This window comes from Copadichromis virginalis, linkage group LG23, assembly GCF_057382275.1.
Source record: "Copadichromis virginalis isolate Kocher_CV1m ecotype Utaka linkage group LG23, C_Virginalis_male_GT1.1, whole genome shotgun sequence".
Lineage (NCBI taxonomy): Eukaryota > Metazoa > Chordata > Actinopteri > Cichliformes > Cichlidae > Copadichromis > Copadichromis virginalis.
In genome coordinates, this window is record NC_140639.1 from 26239301 (window position 1) to 26260909 (window position 21609).

Below are 21609 nucleotides of genomic sequence, written 5' to 3' on the forward strand. Positions count from 1 at the left end.
ATAAATAAAATTGAATTAAATTGGATTTAAACTGAATTATTATCTTAGTAAGGACTCAGAAATAATGCCCCACAACAAATGTTAGGGAAGTCTGTTTGTGTTTCGTGTGTCTAAAAGACAAAAAAGATACTGCCAGATTAATAACCAAATATCGGCATCAGTGTCTGTATTAAAACCTCAAACCATTCAACTTCACATCTCTACAAAGATTAATGTTGCTGAACTGGCTCTTTACCTGCGTCTGCTCACTGAAGTTCAGATATTGCTTCTGCTGCCCCAGCAGGCCGTTCGGTTTCAGACCAGTGGGCATCTGGCAGGACAGTGAGGCCTCATCCAAATTTGGGATCGAAGCCATTCCTGATATGGCTCTTCCTCCGACCTGGTAAAAGCAGGAGGGATTGGAGGGAATCTGACTGGGGGCCGGGTTCAACCTCGGCTGACTGTGGTGCACGCCGTTCACAGGCAGTCCTGGGGCGGCATTTCTGTACATACAGCTTGTAGAAGCCGGCGACCGCTCCAAGAGCTGCTGAACAGGAAGTGGATTAGAAGTCTCTGGAGTCATGAACTTGTTGAGAGAGCCGATGTCTGTGGGGTTCCTCTGGAAAGAGCCCATCTGCTGACCCGTGATCAGCTGCTGCTGCTGAGGCCACGCCTGCCTCTGACTGTTGCCGTTTGGGGTCTGTACAGGAAAGTGGCTCTGCATGCAGCTGAGTGATGAAGAGAAAACAGCCTTGTTTGAAATATTGGAGGCAAATGTTTCTCCACAGCTGTCTGCTTGGTGTGTCACTGATTTGCTGCACTTGGTGCCCTGGAAGGTAAAGACATTATTTAACTGTCCTTCCTTGTTTTGGTCCTGGAGGCCAAATGTTTGGTTGGCTGGGATCATTTGAAGAAGCACTGGGTTGGTTGAAGGCTGCCTGAGCGGGAAGGCTCCGAGGTTGTTGTCCATGCTGCTGGCCTTTAGCTGACTTTGCGTTTGAGGAAAGCTGTTTGGCAGGACGTTGTTAAAGGTCAGTCCATTGGGACCAGAAGAATTAGGCTGAGGAAAGTCCATGTGGCTCAGTTTCATCGTCTCCTGGGCCGCTGTCATCTGCACTCCGTTGGGTATCAGCTGGGTCTGTGTCTCGAGAGCCCAGTCAAAGTCCAGCTCCCCGCCTTGATCTGGATCCTGGTTTTGAAGTGGGTCCAAACCAGAGAGGCAGGCTGGGATGCCGTCAATCTGTTGCGGCAGGTTGAGTCCGACATCCTTCTGCAGCTGCTCCTCCACGTAAGACAGGATGTCATTGTTGAGAATGTCGCTGAGGTCGTCGCCGAACCCACCGTGGCAGCTCATCTGCAACAGCGTGCTCTCCCAGCTCTTGAGCTCATCAGGCTCAACGTGCAGGCTTTCGATGAGCTCACCGTCCCCAAAGATCTGCTGCAGGGACTCCATGATTTCCTGAACCGTGGTTTCTGCTTTCACTACGTTTCCCACTGCCGGGCTGGGCTCCGTGTCTCCGGGAACGTTGAGTGTGGCGTTGGTATCCTTGAAGACCATGTCGTTGAGGTTGCTGAGGGTGTTGGCGCTGTTCTGATCGCAATAGAGCGTATGGTCCTGATTCAGCATGCAGCCCAGCAAGGACTCGCGACTGATGGCGTCACTGTCAAACTTCCCCTGCTTGGGGGCGGAGCACGGGTCACGGGGCTCAATGTTGGGGGTGACATCATACAGCAGCGCCTCTCCGGTGGCATAGTTAAATGGCACCTGCAGACGTCTGAGGTGAAGCTGCTCTTCTCCTTCTTCATTTCTGCAGGTGAACACATGAGTGAGTTTTCCACTGGGTCCAAAACAAGCTTTCCATTTACTGAGCCAAACACCTCTGTCTTTATGAGAGTGAGGAAACAGCACAGGAAATAAGGAGAGGAAACATGAAGGACTCAGGGAAGAAGAGAAACTGAGGAGAGGAGAGGAAAATTTAAGGAAAGGAGGAGCGATAACAAAGGGAATACATAGAGAGGAAATAAGAGAAGAAATGACATACCAAGGACACAGGGAAATGAGATCAGATGAGAGGGGAGGAAACAAAGGAGAGGAAATAATGAAAGTAACAAGTACAGGAAAATAAATAAAAAAGGAAACAAAAAGAGCAAAGGAAATAATGAAAGAAACCACAAGATGAAACAAGAGAAAAAAAAACAGTTGAGACCAGAGAGGAGTAGGGGTAGCAAGGAAAGAAGGACAGGAAATATTGAGAGGAAACAAACAATGTAAACAAAGATGAGAAACAAGGAAATGTGAGGAAAAAAAGCAAAGAAAGGGAATGAAGAGAGGAGTGGAAGCAGTGAAGGAAATAGGAAGAGGAAAAGAAACAAAACAGGAAGCAGGAGTCAAAAAGACATAATGACAGGAAATAAGAGGAAAAACCAAGAGAGGGAAGGAAACAATGAAAGAAACCACAAGATGAAACAAGAAAAAAAACAAACAGTAGATACAAGAATGGAGAAGAGAAAACAAAGTAAACAAGGAGAGGAAAAAATATGTAAACAAAGATAAGTAACAAGCAAATGGGAGAAAAAACAAAGGAAATGAGGAAAGGAGTGGAAACAGTTTAAGAGTTAAGAAGAGGAGAGAAAATGAAGTACGCAACAAGGAGATGAAACAAGAGAAAATCAAACACTAGAAAAAAGATTAAATGACAGGAAGCAAGGGAAGCAAAGACAGTAAACAAGGAGAACAAACAAGAAAATATAGGAAAAAACAAAGGAAACGAGGAGAGGAGTGGGAGAAATTAGGAAAGTAACAAGAGGAGAGGAAACAAAGTTGGAAACGAGGACAAGAGAGCAAATAACTAAGGGAACAAGAAGAGGAGAAGAAATGATGAAGAAAACAAGGGGAGGAAAGATTAAGGACACAAGAAAAAGGGAAGAAATAAAGAGAAAAGGTCAGAAACAGAGGAAAGGGAGGAAACAATAAAGGAACCAAGTAGCGAAAGCATAAAGTATACGATGAGGGGATGAAACGAGAAGTGAAAAAACGCAGAGAGGAAAGGAAACAAGGAACAAGGGAAAGGAACCAACAGGAAGAGTTGAACCAAAAAATAAAAGTGAACTAAAAGAAAAGAAAGAAAGCAAAGCAAACTGATTGAGCAGCAGCAGATAAACATCTGACTGCGGCTTTTCTTCGTCATGTTCCTGCTGGAGGAAACAAGTCTGCAGACTTACGTCAAAGCTCTCTGCTGGGCCACGATGAACTCGGGTTTCCCGTTTTTTATGATGAGCCGGGCGTTAGCCTGGACCCAGACCCACCGGCCGGCCTTGGTCAGCAGCCTGAAGATGGTTATGCCACTCTCTCCGGTTTTCATCACTGCAAGAAGACGTGTCATTTTTAGATTTTGCTGCACAGCAGCTGGCAGATAGCAACAGATTTCTTGAGTTATGGAACCCAAGTGATGCACACAGAATTTAAAACCGGCCGTGCCTATTTTGGCATTTTTCGCCTTTTGTAAACCGAGCAGAGCTTCCGACTTACTTCTGACATGGTTTTCTGCGCAGTACAACATGTCGGCAGCATGGATAAAGTTGTAGCCCGAGCCTTTCCTACTGATCTCTATCTCGGAGTAGCCCAGAACCAGCTTCGCTCTGTGGACGAAACACACGCCAGACTTCACTTGAGCGCCACAGCTTCATTCAGACGTTCAGTGAGAGATTCAAACAGCTCTCTGTGCCTTACCTTGCGTCGACGCCTATGGGTGTGAAGTCCATCTTGTGTTTGGTCTGGAACATGAGAGTCTTGGTGCGGATCTCCAGGATGGACGGCTGCTGCATCGGCGTTGCGATGGCAAACAGAGCAAGCTGCGGAGGAACCAGTGACCCATCCTCCGACACGTGGTTCTGATTGTGGAGAAACTTGAGGCGGCCGTGGAAGTTCAAAGCCTAAAGACAAGCACACAGTTTTAAGAATAAAGACCTCCCTTTAGGCCAGGAACATCTTGTGGATCCCGGTGCAGTGAGGCGTGTTGGTGTGTGTGTTTACCAGGAAGCCAGACGAGTTGTCGAGTAGGCAGCGCAGGCGGCAGCAGAAGTTCCTCTCCAGGAAGGACGAGTTCTCTGGAGGGACGGCATGCGGGTCGTAGCTCACTATGTTTCTGCTGATCTCAGGGTTGCTCTGGTCACCTGGAGCGATGAGGAAACATTCATCTTTAGATTATTACATGAAGCAATACGATGCAAAAGAATTAAAACGAGCACCGCAGATACACAAAATCACACTGGAAAATGTAGACTGCAGCAGCAAAGAGACGTGACCATGTTTCTGGCTCCTCCTCTGCAGGTCACCTGGACAGGTGTGATCACTGTGCAGTGTGGGCAGACTTACTGGGGCCGTCGGCGCCCTCTGTGTTTGGGTTGAAAGAGAAGTGGAGCTGCTGTCTGAAGAAAGCTCGGTCGTCTGTGTGGATCAGCTCAAACACGCTCTGATGGACGACGTCCGACTGGAAGCAGGAAGCAGAAACATATTTTTAACGACACGAATCAACCTCAAAACTTTCCTCTGACACAAGCGGTTGCTCTTCACGTCTAGTGCTTTGTCTTTTTTAACCTTTTAAAATATTTTCAGTTAAGCTTATTTCTTCATTTTATCAATTGCACTTACAACCCATCATCTTTCTTCTTGGTTCAATGTCCTATTTCTCCTTTGCTTGTTCCATCTAGTTTTCCTACAGTGCTTTTATGTCTTTGATTTTTTCACTTTGTTTGTTTTGTTTATTTTTTCCACTCACTTTACATCGCTTCATGATATTTTTGTAGTTGCTTTGTGTCTTCTTTACTAGTTTCACCCATTTCCTTTATGATTTCACATCACTGTGAGAACAGTTTTACTACTTTTTTATCTCTTTGCAGTCTCTTTTCTTCTTCTTTGGTTGGTTTTGTAGTTGGTTTGTGTCTTTTAACTGTTTATCTCTTTTGCATGAATTTATGTTCATTTTTATGTTTTTCTGTTCTCTCATTAAACAACAAACAAAAAATTGTAAAAACAAAAACCCAAAAACTATAATATTATGATATGTTAAATTGCAAATGCAACGCAGGGAAAATCACCATGGAAAAAAACACCAGAAAGGTAATCAAAAACTCTTAATTTCTTTAAGTCTTCAGGAATAGTTCTCCAGGCTTCTTGATGGAATTTCATTTGGATGTTTTTTGCCTTTTGTTCTGACTTCTGCTTTCAGGAAGTCTGAATAAACTATTGCTCAAGGCCACCTTAAAAAACAGTCTGGCTCCTTGGAAGCAAAACAGAAAGAAACGAAGGGTGGTGCAATATTTTTGCACAGTACATATTTACATTTGACTGAAAATATTTCTCCCATAGAATGAAGTTATCATAAGTTAAAGTTACCTAAAAAAAAAAAAAGTCCCCAACCCTGTTTTGTTAATACAACACAGGAAAATGACCCTCACATGTCTTAAATAAAGGTGTGAAATAACAAGCGATGCAAAACCACAATAACATTAAAATTAACTTATGAAAAGATCGTAAAAGTACCTCCAGTAGTGTGGAGGAAATTTAGACCCTTCTTCTGTGTAAATGTGTTTGCATGTTTATCTGACTAAATACACCCAAAGCTAGTTTGAAACTTGTTAAAACCTTTTTAAATTAAATGCATACACCTAATTTGAATTTATATATAGTGATATTGACATTTTATTCCCATAACTAAACAAATGCTGTACTTTTTGTACAGTGTGACTTATTACATTACCATTGTGGCTACTGTGAGACAGAAAGCAGAGGTGGGCTTGCCTTTATTTTAAAGCTTTTTGAGTAAACGTAAACAATGTTGACCTCCATCCTGGTTTTCGTGAGCATCAGGCTCACAAACTGCACTAACAAAAGGTGTAAAGGACGTCACTTTCTTTCTGAGAACGACAAATATTAAATAATGGTTCCACAGACTCGGTCCTACGCCTTCCCACCTTTCCAGTGTTTGTCCTGCCGAGGTGCGTTCAAGAGCGATGATGCAGGTGTAAACACACATGGAGCGAATAATGCTCCCAGCAGTCAGAGCTGATGGACGGGGCTGGAAACAGAGGCGCTGTTGTTGTTGCTAAAGGAGCAAGGTGCTGAGAGAGCCACACCTCAGCAAACAAAGCTCAACACAAAACCCTCCTTTGTGAGCGACGCTGAAAAATGGCCTCGAACTTCTCATGAGGATTTGCTGGGCACAAAGCAGTCCTAAAGTGAGGATTTGTGGCTTTTTCTAGAGAAATACTCAGGCCCTTGATTTTTACAGTAATCTCCACGTTTTCTTCACGTCTGTTTCCTCTTTTGTCTCCTCCATGACTGTGCTCAGAGCTGCTCTATAAATACACTTTATAAAGTCATAAACAGTTGAAGCAGCTGGTGAGTTGGGGCTTTAAAAGTCACTGCAGCCTCCAAAACAAAACGTTTCCTGCCCTGATCTGCAGCCCCACTTCAGACCATGTTATGCATGTGAACGAGTGTTCAAATGTGTGTGTGTGTGTGAGGGCTGTTTACCACGTGCACTCTCTCCGGGCAACATTTTTTTAGGGTTTTTTTTTCTTTTGCTTGTGCTTTTTCTTCCCAGACTACAGACTACATCTTTAACCCCGGTTCAAACGGATTTGTTTATAAGTCAAGAGTTCACCGCTCACAAAGCATTTGTCATGCACGCACACATACTCACAGAAACAAACGCAGACACATGAGTCCCACACAACTCCACTACTTAGTCATTCGAAATACCGAAACTTTAAAAAATAAATCTTTCTTATGAAGTGATGAAGCAGCTTTTTTATTTTTCAAAAGTCACATTTTAAATGTTAATGCTTCTGATGTAACTTTTAGGATGTACTGTAACAAGTCGGGTAAAAACCTGTAGTGCTGTTTGTCTAACTACAACAATGTCATGTCCCTACTGCTGAGTCGTGGCTTGTTTCTAAGGCTTGGTAACCATAGGGCCAGTTTACACACATTAACTAACTATACCCTGCCTGACCGTCCTGAGCCGTTCTAAATCTGAGAGCTTAGGTGGAGTACAGGGTTTAGTCAGACAAAAGCTGCTTCATTACAAAAAAAGTCCACTTTAGACTCATGAAATCCATATATATCAGCTGACCTGTAGGGTGTGCAGAAAAGGAGCACAAAACATTACAACCTGGAGACCTTGATTGAGCTGCAGGTATTTATTAAAGTCAAAGGAAAGAATCTGAATCACAACCAGCTGTGGGTTTCTCCAAAATCCCAATTTAGATTAAGCGTTTGTGTGATTGAAACGCACTATCTATATGAGCAAAGACAAAAAACGTATAATGGTAAATGTTTTTATTTAATCGGAACCTATAGCTGAGAAAAAGACTCACTGAAGCCTTGTCACTGGATTTTATGGCCAAATCTTAGTGGAGTGCATGATTTCTCCTGCTTTATTTAAAGAAGTGTGGTGTACCCACCAGTAATATGTCTTTACTGGCTGCTGCTGATGTTAACGCAACTGAATTTCACTCGCTGAACAAGCAAAGTACAAAAACAACCTAAATGTCAAAATGAGAAAAAGACTGACTTGAGACCGACTTATGAAGGTGGAGTCACCTATTATAAACTGGTCAAGGCTGTGTGGGATCATGGAGGTTGAAGTAGCTGTAATCTTTGAATGGATTCAAAAGGATTTAACCGAGTCCAACGTATACGCTACGCCTAAGATCTGTGTCAACGACTGAACTGCAGGACGTGTAGAAGAACAGCAGAAAACATGATTCACAGCCAGACCCTGGCTGGTCCTGATACTGAATTGGACCAATCCATGCATGCCATGTGGGGCTGCAGGTATTTATTCAAGTCAAAGCATCACAAGTGACTGTGAACAAAATGCAAAATTGTTTGATTTACTTTGAAAATTGGAAAAATACTATTTTTGATCCTGTTACATCAATTGGTCATGTAGAAGTGAAACATTTCAACATCTCTAAATGTGAGTCCCTGATTGATTTTGAATTCTAAGTCAAATACTCCTTGTTAGATTTTTTTGTGTTTTTGATCAGCTATTAAAAGTCAAAAGATTTACAAGCAGTCCGTGTTTGTGAGGAAAAAAAGAAGGCAATAGATTGAAATCTGTGTGACCTGACTTTCATGGACAACAAATGTGAACTGAAACCCACTGCTTGTTAGATGAAAGGCTGAAAAAATGCGGCGGTGTACTGTTAAAGGAGGTTTTTAAGAGGAACATCAGAGTTCAGGAGGTCACTGAAGTGGAAACAGGTTCTTGTGCAGTAAAAACTTATTTCTGCATGCAGGCTTCTCTTTTTACCAGCTGATTTGATAATTTCTGGAAACTGACCATTGTTGCTCCATAAAAGGAAAAACACGGCCTGCCTTCGGATTTAGTACATCCTTACTCTAAAATACAAAGACAAGTTATGTGCAAAGGCATAGCCTCACTGTCAGGCCTTTAGGTCGTTTAAAAAAACCCTTCAATTTCAGAATCAGAATCAGTCGCAGTTCACAGGTTACTGGTTGGCTATATCCTCCTGAGCCCCAGCCCATTGAAAGATACTGTTTTTCCTTGGGTCTCGGGTGGACCAGTTTAAGTACAATGAGAATCCCAAGGAGACTTGCAAACTGTCATATTAAGGATGATTTGATCTCATTTCACTGAAATACTTTGGAAGGAACGGTAATTCTTGTGAAAAGGGAAATGTGCCTGTAAAATGACAAATAGGTCCTTGATCTTGAGCACTGTATAGGTAACGACCCATTAAGTAATCACTAAACTAACTGTTGCTGGACGAGCAAACAACACATAGGTGGCAAAGTTTAAAAGTTACACTTTCAACAGAGACGACTAGAACAACTGGACAATCCTGAGCATCTCGATATCACTTGTTATTTAATTCAAATATCCCTTTCTGGGATTTCATTACCTGGATGAGAATCAATTCATCAAGACATTAATACAAATGTATTTGTTCTTCTTGCTAGAATAAGATTTAATTTCAAAATAAACTCAAAATAAAGTCTCTTTAAAGTTTTAAAAGTGCAGCTTTTTATTCTAAAGCTTGATTTTTTTTCCATGTTTGTCTTGTAAAAATAAATCAAACCTGCACAGTGAAGGGTTACACAGGTTGAGGCCAGCTGAGACCAAATTGGAGCGTATGTGCCCCAGGCTGCTAAAATGAGCGAGACACCCCTGGGCTACGGTTTGATTTTAGCTTGGCACATCAGCGTTATACTCTTGGCAATCATTACTGGCTTTGTGGTATTGATTTAAGAATCTTTGGGCTGTGCATGCTAACTGCCTACACCTCAAGTGTGCACAGAGGCATGCCTAGGTTTGGCATAGGAGAGACTACCACTTCCTGTTAGCTCCTTTCTTACTCTCCTGGTTGAAGTTACACACATTTTAGCTTCGATTCTTTGAATAAACAAAGCCCGTGTTTATTTCTTGGTTTGTCATACAACAGTACCTATGATCTCCCCTTTATCAGCCACCAGCCTCAAGCAAGCAAGACTACACAGCTTCTCCAGCTGCAACTTGGTTGTTGTTGATGGTTTCTTCGCTGGGGATTAATTATTAAACATATTTGATTTTTCCTTTGTTCTGTGATTTTGAGTGTTGCCTGACGAGATGATCAGAAACTGGACCATAAATGACAAAAAGGTTGCTGGAAGTTTATCCAAAACATAAAATTTCAGGTTATTACTCAAATAAAAAAACAGATTAGACGCCATTGTGAGAGATCTAGTGAAAAATCTACTGCAAGAATTCCATTTTATTAAAAATTCTTATCATTATTGTGTGCATGAGTTTTTAAAGATGTTTATTAAACCTTTGAGGTTGATACCAAACCTAATCTTAGGCAATCGGAACATGAAATTTGTGTTTGTTGTTGTTAAATTTTGGCAATGAGGGAACAGCAACAACATACAGCGTTGGGTAGGGATAGGGTTGAGAGGGTTAAAGGAGTTCTTACTTGGTATCTATTTTCTTCTGCTATGATTTCTATTCTTGACTTCCTGATGAGGAGCTCTGTGTATAAACAGTTTTATGTTACTAAACTGTTACTGACCATCTGTTCATCATGTGTTTTTTCCACCTGAATTCTTGGATGATGGGTCATGGAAGGTAAAATTTCAAGCTAGATTAGTCCAAACGGTCGTTTTGTTGGTTTGCTGCCACTTTTCAGACTGTTTCAAAGCTTTTTTCTTCCAATGCTGCTAGGTGGAAATAATTTGAATTCTTCATGATAGATCCTACCACTTTTCACATGCAAAAAAAAAATCAAATATTACTATAACAATGAACATTTTTGACATTTTTATCCCACTTTTTATGTGGTGCAAGGATCTGAAGTACTGGTCATAATGTTTCTCTTATACCTGATGGAAGCCAAGGAAGTCCTGAATGGTGGGGGACGTGTAGAAGACGTAGCCTTCAGCTGTCACCACCAACACGAAGCCGCTCAACGCCTGGAGATCGAAAACAAGCTTTACCATCTTCGTTCTATCAGAATGTCTGAAATAAGCCACAAGCATGTGAAAGGCGTTACCTGAAGCAGCAGGTCTCCCTCAGAGAAGTTCACCCCATCGATGGAGGTCACTGTGGAAGTCGTGAAGGAGGAGGGGGCAGTGGAGGTTGCGGAGGATGGCTGCAGCGCCGAGCTCGCGCTGTTTCCTCCAAACATGATGCTCCGCTCGCTGGAGTAGCTGGAGTTGTTGTTCTGGCCCATCTTCATGGTGGCTGCAGGTGATGAAGATGAACAGTTAATTTGCTGAAGCTTTAAAACGTGTATGACATTTAAAACACCAACGAGGATTGCTTGGGGGGGGGTAAAAAAAAAAGACTATTTTTCTTTGTTGTTGGATTTATTTTCCACTTTTGATTTTGTTTTAACACAGAAGACCCCACAGGGCCAAACCGAATGCAGTTTGAGACGTGCTAAACAAATAAAAAGTGATGCAAACATGACTCTGACCTCATCTTGAAACAGCTGGCTGTCTTATTACAAAACTGTCAAATTTCTCAAGAATCTCTGATGAAATATGAAGTGAGAAAAACACCAAAAGCGGAACATCACTGTCTCTTTCCATCAGGGTGGAGCTGCCTCCTGCTTCCTGTCATCTTACAACACCGTAACTCTGCTCTCCCTTCTCTTCCTCTTCCCTTTCTGGCACTTATCGATCAGCTATTATCCAAAAGAAAAACAAGAGAAAAAAATAACTGCCCCAAAGCAGCTTAGCACAGCCCCTCAGGGAGGAAGCAGGTGGTTTTCGAAGATGGAAGCCGGTCTTAAAGGGCGAAAGAAGGACTGAAGGAGTCTGGAGTGTTTTTACTACACTCGGTTGGTTTGTTGGTTTTTACTGTTTGTCTCGCACTGATATTGAGAGATGCATTTTACACTTCTGGATATTTTTTCTTTTCTTCGGCCTTGGTCTTTTACCGTCACAGTATTTTGCTTTTCCTTGTCTTGTAGAGCTCGTTGTAAAGTTTTTTTAGGATGCTCTTGTGTTTTTTTTTTCTCACAGGGCATAAAAGGTCTGTGCAAATTTGCTTTTATATAGAGCAACACTAAAAAAGCACAGTGATTTGACAGAATCAAGCATTGGAACGCCTTTAAAACTCCAAAATACTAAATCTTGAAACTATAAAAACATCCTTAGCTCCAACATGTCTACTCTAAACATCAAAAATTACTAATATCTCACAGGTTCAGCTTCTTGATTTGTTGTTATTCTTCAAGTTTTATATAGCAAATTGAAATTGTTTTGGTTTTAGGGGGAGGGGAAACAGATTTAAAGATGAAAAATGAGTCGATTAATCCAGAAAATAATAGTGGCGGCCTTCACTCTGTGCAGACTGCTGGTTTAGAGTACTGGCAATGCTTCTGTCCCAGCCCAAGCGCTGGGTTTTGAAATTCAATTCCTGGAGGCTTGCTCAGCCCCCGTCCTTGTTAAAAGTCCAGGCTGAATGAGGATAACAGACGGAGCCACAAAATTACCCGTTGGCCTCGGCGTTTCCCCCCATGGACCAAACACAGCGGGGAGGCAGCCATTTTGGACGACAGAGCTCATGTGAAGTGGTTGACGGAGGCCCTGGGAGCTGCCGGAGAGGCTTGGATCGATCTGGTTTTCTAAGAGCACAAGAGGAGTTGCGTTGCAGCCTCTTCTCCAACAAAACAATCATAAAGGCATTTCGTGTATAATTTAGAGATACTGGATAAAAACCCTCGGATTATAACTGCCTGAAAACAAAAATCACACAGAGCTTTTTTAGGAAAGAAACTCTTCCCTGCAATGATTATGTTTGACAAGCTCAAACTTTTCTCTGAAATGGGGCCTTCAGCAAAGTCTTCTAAATGATTAAAGGCACAAAACTAGAGGCTGTGGAAAAAATGCAACTCCAATGTGGATTAAACATGGGAAAAGTTTTGAATAATAAAGTCAGTTTAAGTACAAGAAGTCCTTAAGAGGTGGGTTTTTTCTACTCTTGGATCTTAATGATGTCATAGAGAGTGAATATCTCTGATTATAGTCATTGGAGACACACAGCTCCCTAATTTATCAACTCACTGTAACACGTACAGGTATATTAGTGATGCTCTATGGCCAGAAAAAGCAACAAAAGTACCAGATTTGAGCACTCAAGCCAGAATTCGAACGACTCGATGATCTTTTATTGAATTTTTGACACAAAGTTAAATAATTCAGTTTTGATATGCTCTGTTTGGTTTAAGTTGCTTTAAAGTCAAATATGTGGTTAAATAAAACAAGCACGGAGAATATCAGGAACATTTTCCCAACTACTGGGATCTTCCAAGGGAAAGACTTCAGTTTGCTTGGAGCCATAAAAATACCACCAGAGCCAGATAATCTGATATTTGCCTGGTACAAAGACAGGAACATGCCGGAGGAAAAGCAAACCAGATGGGTTGGTTAAACACACTGAAGCACACGGAAAGGAAATGTACCAGTGTGGGCTAAACTGGGCACATCAGCGTCAGTGCGTGAGTTTCCTGAGAGAGAGAGGCAGCATTACATTTCAGAGTTTATATCAAAAGACACATTCTTGACCACACAAACGATCTGGTACACATAATAATCTGAGGTATGGAACGCTTGGTACAAATATTAAAATACACCAAAAAGCCAAAGAAACATACCCTGCAGAGACGGCTACATCTTTAGCTTGGTAAAAGATAGAAATCAGTTTCTTCTTTAAATGTTGTAATTAATGGTACTGCATGGACTTAACACTGGAATGTACAAAATGCTGGGGTGCTTCCAAGCTCTGATATGGTATTATTTAATTGGGACAAAAGTAATTAATTAAAAAAAACTATAAAAATGACATCAAAAAGAGTTTATATGTGAAAGTCACTACAAGTGGATAACGCATATGTCAAGCTACGTCATGATACATTATGACAGAATATTGTACGATATGTGAGATATGATATCGTAAAATACGATAAGCTATAAAAGGGTAAGTCATCTTGACACGGTAAGAGAAAACAGGATAATGACACAATACTGGATGATACAGTGATATCATACGATATTTTACAATACAATAAGTTAAGATACGATACAGCATGACATTGATTTTAATTTAAATACCACCTTTGGTGAAGAAGCAAACATTAACAGCAAAATTCACGCCCAAACCTGCTCATACATAGCACAAGATTATATAAGCAACTGTACTAACAAATGCACAAACAACAATAAGATAATGGCTGGACTCTAAATAACAACAAAAGGATCTTTAAGTTAACAGTCTGGAGACTGTTCATGGAAAATTTACAGTGACCATTTGATTCTGTGTGATTTTCACCATACAAAGCTTCATTGTATAAATCCACAGAGCACAAATAACAACATGCTAAACCACATTACGAAAAGTTGCATTACAATGCTCCGTTTTTGTTTTTTTTATATGATAGCATGATGAAATGCAGGATGAAGCTTAAAGCTCAGCTCAAAGATGATTACTGTTTACCTGTGGGTAGCATATTGGCTTCTTTTAGTAAGTTCCCATCGAGCACTGTGGGTGTGTCAACATGCATACTTCAATAACAGACTCATTTTTAATCCCATGCTTCTTTGCTTTCTCCCCCATCTCAGGAAGTTTTCCCCCCGGTACCATGCCAAATGTTTTACTGCTCCCACAGCACGCTTTGCACAGCATTTAACATGATTTATGGGAAAACATAACAGCACCAATCGATTTCACGCCTTCTCGCAAGTCATGAATTTGAATACTGAATCCTTTTTTCTCGCAGGCCTACAGCAGCATTTACAGGATCAGTCTGAGGAGTTATGTACAGACATGATTTTATTTTGACTGTGTTTATCGAGCTAGGAAATATTTACCTGCTTAATGGGTTTAGATTCCCACAGGGAAGCGTCCCGGCACAACCATAGGCATTTAGGTTGGGGTATTTAGCAACTCTATGAGGGCAGTTGTTGACAGCTATAGGTAATGCTAATAAAAACTGTACAAGAACTTCTGACATGGCTGATTTCAGTCATTCAGCAGTGAAAAAATGCTGATTAGCCACATTCCCAGGAGTCCAATTTGACGTTGTCTGCTATATCTCATCATCAGTTCCCATCACCAAAGATATTTCACCAGTATTTTATTTTAAAGAAGAAGAGAAAATAAGTTCTTCCATTTGTTTTTGATATTTTGGTTACATAGGCTTAATAGAGAATAGATTATTTTTCCTTCATTTTTAATGCCACATTTCATGTACCCATTTGATGTTTAACATGGAATTCTTTTAAATAACTGCATTGTACGCTTGCATAACATCACTACACTGATAGGAGATTTAAAAACGTAAGATCTCTCCAAAAAGTGTTTGCCACACAATCGCAGAAGCTAAAGTCAACAACAAAAAGATTCAAATCAGGAATCAAAATGTGTTGGGAAGTATGGGGAGTGCTTGGTGACAAACAGGGATTATAAAAATGCATAGAGCTTCTAAGGAGGGGGAAAAGACAAAGACAGGAAGTAATACAACAAAAGGTGCCACAGAAAGCCAACTACCAAAACAAGACAAGAAGTAAAAACAGAGACAAAAAGAGACACTGGAAAAATGCAAAGAAACCACAGCTCTGTAAAATGACTGTGAAGTCATTTGTCTCAGGGAATCAACTGAAATGAGCAAAACCCAGTCGATCACCAGACACCACACAAGCCTCATCTACAGTCTGTGGCTACAGGATTATTGTAGCCAAAGTAGCTTATTTGTCAGCAGGGAGCAGGGAATATATATCAATGCGTCAACGCGTTAACAAGCTAACCGCACTAACGAGCTAAGTGCACTAACGTGCTAACCGCTCTAACTCGTTGACAGAGATTTGCCGTGTTAATGCGGTTATGGCGTTAATCTCATTTTAATGAGATTAACGCTGACAGCACTAATATATATATATATATGTATATGTATATATGCAGGGGTGCACATAAGTGGTCCGCAGGTGCGCATTTGCTGTCAAAATAAAAGACGTGCACCAGATAAGAAGATGCAAACGTGCGTTTGCGTACATAAAATTTTCTGGAGGAGGACAGACATTTGTTTAGAACTCTTAAAGATGTCGAAGAAGCAAGCTCCTTTAAGCAATTACTTTGGTGTTCCTCCACCTCCAAAGAAATGTCAGAAGGAGTCCGAACCACAAAAGAAGCACATATTCTCGGAAAAGTGGTTGCAGAACGTGAGCTGGCTTCAAACAAATGATGAACGCACAGAGATGTGGTGCAGAATATGCCGTGAAAATCCCACTCTAGCAGACAAAACCAGTGTCTTTTATATGTATGCAAACGCACGTTGCAACTTCTTATCTGTTGCGGGTCTTTTATTTTGACAGCGAATATATCTATCTATCTATCTATCTATCTATCTATCTATCTATACATATATACACATACATATATATGTATGTATACGTATATATATATATATATATATATATATATATAAATATATATATATATATATATATATATATACACATATATATATATGTATGTATGTATACGTATACGTGTGTATATATATATATATATATATATATATATATATATATATATATATATATATATATATATATATATATATACATATACACACACACATATACGTATATATATATATATATATATATATATATATATATATATATACATATATATATATATATATATATATATATATATATATATATGATGGTTCCTCGTCTCCCTCCTCTTTCTTGGGTTATGGCGTTCCATGTATGCCTTGCCTGCTAGCATCTTGCACCCTGCTGTTATGTGCTGGATTGTCTCTGGGGCATCTTTACACAGCCTGCACCTGGGGTCTTGCCTGGTGTGATAGACCCCAGCCTCTATAGATCTTGTACTCAGAGCTTGTTCTTGTGCTGCCATGATTAGTGCCTCTGTGCTGTCTTTCAGTCCAGCTTTGTCCAGCCACTGGTAGGATTTCTGGATATCAGCCACCTCCTCTATCTGCCGGTGGTACATACCGTGCAGGGGCCTGTCTTTCCATGATGGTTCCTCGTCTCCCTCCTCTTTCTTGGGTTTCTGCTGCCTGAGGTATTCACTGAGCACTCGGTCAGTTGGGGCCATCTTCCCAATGTATTCTTGGATGTTCGTTGTCTCATCCTGGACTGTGGTGCTGACACTCACCAGTCCCCGGCCCCCTTCCTTCCGCTTAGCGTACAGCCTCAGGGTGCTGGACTTGGGGTGAAACCCTCCATGCATGGTAAGGAGCTTTCTTGTCTTTATGTCAGTGGCTTCTATCTCCTCCTTTGGCCAGCCTATTACCCCAGCAGGGTACCTGATCACGGGTAGGTGTTGATGGCCCGGATCTTGTTCTTACCATTCAGCTGACTCCTCAGGACTTGCCTGACCCTCTGCAGGTACTTGGTGGTTGCAGCTTTTCTAGTGGCCTCTTCATGGTTCCCATTCACCTGCGGGATCCCCAGGTACTTGTAACTGTTCTCTATGTCTGCAATGTTGCCTTCTGGTAGTTCAATCCCCTCAGTTCTGACTACCTTCCCTCTCTTTGTTATCATCCGACTACACTTCTGCAGTCCGAATGACATTCCAATGTCATTGCTGTATAGCCTGGTAGTGTGGATCAGTGAATCGATGTCTCGTTCACTCTTGGCATACAGCTTGATGTCATCCATGTACAGGAGGTGGCTGACAACTGCTCCGTTCCGTAGTCGGTATCCGTAGCCAGTCTTGTTAATGATCTCACTGAGGGGGTTCAGGCCTATGCAGAACAGCAGTGGGGACAGAGCATCTCCTTGGTAGATCCCGCACTTGATGGTGACTTGTGCTATGGGCTTGGAGTTGGCCTCTAGTGTTGTACGCCACATCCCCGTTAAGTTCACGATGAAGGCTCTTAGGGTCCCATTGATCTTGTACAATTCTAGGAATTCCAGTATCCAGCTGTGTGGCATTGAGTCATAGGCCTTCTTCTAATCAATCCAGGCAGTGCACAGTAGCTGGTGTTTTGCGCCTCTGGTATTCTTGCCAATTCCTTTCTGTGTCCCGCTCATGTATTGACCCATGTGCCTGTTCATCTTAGCGGATATGATGCCTGACAGGAGCTTCCATGTAGTACTGAGGCAGGTTATTGGTCGGTAGTTGGAGGGGACTGGTCCCTTCTTGGGGTCCTTGGGGATCAGGACCGTCTGACCTTCGGTTAGCCATTCCGGGTGTCTCTCGTTAACTAGCAGCTGGTTCATTTGTGCTGCCAGACGCTCGTGGAGTGCAGTCAGCTTCTTTAGCCAGTAGGCGTGAACCATGTCGGGCCCTGGTGCTGTCCAACTCTTCATACTGGAGACCCTTTCTTGGATATCTGCCACTGTGATGGTTACTGGACCCTGTTCAGGGAGGTCGCTGTGGTCTGCCCTCAGATCCACTAGCCACTGAGCATTGCCGTTATGGGTTGCGTCCTTCTCCCATATGCTCTTCTAGTATTGCTCCGTCTCCAGCCTTGGTGGTGCTGTTCTCTTATTATTATTGTTCCCTTGCCACTGAGAGTACACCTTTGCTGGTTCTGTGGAGAACAGCTGGTTTATTCTCCTGCCTTCTATCTCTCTGGTGTACCTCCTCAAGCGGCTGGCCAAGGCTGTGAGTCTTTGCTTGGCAGTTTCCAAGGCCTCAGGTATGGACAGCTTGCTGTATTTCTTATGCACCTGCTTTGTCGCACCTTTCTGCAACTCCGATAGTTGGCTAACCTTCCTCCGTGCTACTTTGATCTTGCCCTCTAGCCTCCTTCTCCATGGAGGGTACTGCCCCTTGTGGCTGTTCAACTTGTAGCCAAGCATCTCACTGATCACTGCTGCCGTATTGTAGATCAGCTTGTTGGTGTCGGTAATCGTGGTTGTAGTTATTGTCCGTAGTGCTGCATTAACATCATCTAGCAGACCTTCTGAGGGTACTTCACGTAATCTTGGTAACCGGCTACGGTGGATCCAGGTTTCAAGCTTGGCCATGATCCTATTTTTCAGGTCAGTTCCTCTTGCACTCAACGATCCTTCTCCTATTGCACTTGGGGCTATGTGCCCAATCTCGGGTGGGGGTGATGATATCTCCCCCCTGACCTGGCGTCCTGACTCCTCCTTGCCGTAGCATTTGTGTTGTACCTCGTCAATCTCTAGCTGTGAGAGCAGTCCCTTCTTTCGAATGTTGGAACATTGAGCTACTAGTTGTTTCGCCCTCATTGTGGATGTTGTGGATGTTACTTGCGTAGTAGCATTCCAACAAAGCCCTGTTTTCGTCTCTTGCCCACCGATGCCTTCTTGTTCCAGTAGCCCACTTTTCGTCAGGGTGCCCTGGTTCCTCAGCACCTGACGCGGACCTTGTTGATCCGGCTGAGCGCTCAACACAGACAGCGCTATCGTCAGAAGGAAGAGCGCAGGGCAAGCTAGCGAGACAGAAGTTAAGCTCTCCTTGCAACATGGCAAATTGAACCTCCCCCACCCTCATTCAGATCTGGCGTTTGGAATTATTTTGGTTTTCATGTGACGTATGACCCTGAAGGTAATATATATATATATATATATATATATATATATATATACATATATATATACATATATATATACATATATATATATATATATATATATATATATATATATATATATATAGTTTTAGGTAAGACTACTTTTCATGCTCTGTAACATACCGTTTATCTAAGTGCACATTAGCCTGTTATCAACTGTTAGGTAAAGATTGGGTGGCTTTACTTTGCCTGTGAATACAACAATGGTCATCAAGATGGTTTGTAAAACTGGCTTTCAAAACAGCCAGCGCATAGCTGCTGTATGTTTATGCACTTGCTTGTTATCAGATCACTGTTGGCAGCGTAGGTGTGCACAGCACTAAAAAGTGAGTCCCTGCATGTGTGGTATAGTGTCAGCACAGTTTCATTACCACAATTTATAAGCTCTGTACCCATGTGTATGTATACAGTATATTCTTCCTGTAACAAATGTTTATCTTATTTGCGATTGTCACAATCATATAAAGAAATTTAAATAATCAATGCATATTTTACACCAAAAATAATTTATATAGTTCCTCCTGAGTGTGCTACTCAAACCATATTCCCCAAGCACCCATGATGTGAAAGATGGGTGGCCACACACTTTATGAGCTGGGACTTATAGTTTATATATAGTTATATAGTATAGTTTCACACTTTTGGCTATATTAAAGATACAATGGACAGTAGAGAAAGCAACAGCATTAATGCTGCTATGCTCGTCAGGCTTTTCAGCACATGTTAAAAGTATCCAGCTTGCTGAACTTGATAAATTAAACACAGTTTCTTTGCATTAGACCTGTGATGGAGTGACAACCTGTCCAGGGTGTAGCATGCCTCTTTCCCAGTGACAGTTGGGATAAGGTCCAGCCCAACCACAACCTTGATCTGCATAAGCGGAAGAAGATAAGTGGCTGGAATTGAAGACGCAGGAAACAAAACAACTGCAACAAAACAGTCGATAACATCCAAAAAGTACAGCCCCTGCAGCTCATGCTGAGCTCAGAAAAAGACTGTTAGTAAATAATCCTCGTGCTTCAAGAGCTTTACAGAGGAGTCTGTGGCTGAAGCACGTGATCCACACATGTGGGATTTATGCCATTCTTTAATTTCTTTCATTCGTTACTAAAGAAGAAGAGAAGAAACTTCAATCAATCTTAGAATCATAATCATCTTATATACAGTAAATATAAGAAATAACCTTTGTTATGAAATAACCTGGCATCCTGGTGCACCTACTCACTCTCATAACACCTATTTTGACTTCCTTTCTGTAATACAAACATTGCTTCATGATGTAGGAATGCCAGATATTAATTTCTCAACAGATGACTCTAAATTTAGTCATCCACCATGTGAATAAAAGTGACACTTACGGTAACAAAATGTACTGCAATTTAAACAGAAACTGGACAGGATGGGACTTGTTGTCTTAGTGAGACACACTTTATTGAACTGATTGATGATTAGAGGTGTAAATGCCAAGCAGCTGTCAATAACACACACAATATGCGCTGTATGTGTGAACAAATATCGAGTTAAGCTGTATACCAGCCAAAACTAATCACAAGAATTCTTGAAGTGTGCGTCCTTGTCTTCGGTTTCACCGTTGGCTCAGTGTGGTTTGAGTGCGTGTGTGGGGCGTGGGGGTGGGGTGGGGGGGTTGAGCTGTTTGTCTGGGCATGCCCAGAGAGAGCCTGTAACACAGTCATAGCTAGAGGCATCTGGTTTAGTGGTTCAGCATCTAAGTACGGCAACAATGAGCTATTTTAGTCACAAAAAGAAGAAGACAGACGTGTGATTAACATGAGGAAGAAGAAAACATAAAAGAAGGTTGTGAGGTATAAATAGAGAAAGTGCCAAAGTGATAATTGACAAAAATCAAAGAATAAAAAACAAAATAAGCCACACAAAGAATTGGAAAATTCTTGCTGCAAAAACAAGTGTTACAATACGATAAGGACTAGATTAAATTTAAAAAAAGAAAAGAAAAGAAAAAAAAAAGAGAGGACCGACACAGGTGCCCTGGGGAACTCCCCACTCTGGTAAAACTACTTCTTTCATCCCGCTACCCATATACTAATATTTAAAGTTAACCCATTCTGCTTTTCATTATTTTCTGTCATATACATACATCCTGTTCAAATAATGAGTATCAGTGTATGCAGATTTTTTTCACTCTAGCAGAGAAATGAGAATCAAGTTATGGAGCTGAAAAGCAGTAAAATAGCTCCCTTTAAAAATGTGAGATAAAAATAAGTTGATTTAAAACAAAAAGAAAACAGAAACAAAAATAAACTCTAGACCAGCGGTCCCCAACCCCCAGGCCTCGGACCGGTACCGGTCCGTGAGTCGTTTGGTACCAGGCCACGAGAGTTGAGGCTCAGGTGTGAAATGTATGGTTTTCAGGGTTTTTGTCGGTTTTCAGCATTATTTTGTTATCGTTTTTATCGTTAACTCAGTTTTCCTGGGTCTTTTCACGTGTGTTATGAATAAATTCTCTTTTTTTTCGGTACCGGTACTAGTTTTATTTTGTTGTATTTATCCGCAACA

General features: G+C 41.5%; 1 protein-coding gene across 1 annotated transcript in view; it reads right to left on the reverse strand.

Moving 5' to 3' along the window:
* LOC146681041 (aryl hydrocarbon receptor-like) overlaps nt 1–21609 on the reverse strand; it is a 98231-nt gene that overhangs the window by 4571 nt on the left and 72051 nt on the right. The window contains exons 3-10 of the mRNA XM_085447491.1: nt 10540–10730; nt 10370–10459; nt 4355–4469; nt 4013–4152; nt 3710–3912; nt 3509–3618; nt 3202–3343; nt 236–1787 (exon numbers count right to left, since the gene is read on the reverse strand). Coding sequence (XP_085303617.1) covers nt 236–1787; nt 3202–3343; nt 3509–3618; nt 3710–3912; nt 4013–4152; nt 4355–4469; nt 10370–10459; nt 10540–10730 — 2543 coding nt within the window. The remainder of the gene's footprint in view (nt 1–235; nt 1788–3201; nt 3344–3508; nt 3619–3709; nt 3913–4012; nt 4153–4354; nt 4470–10369; nt 10460–10539; nt 10731–21609) is intronic.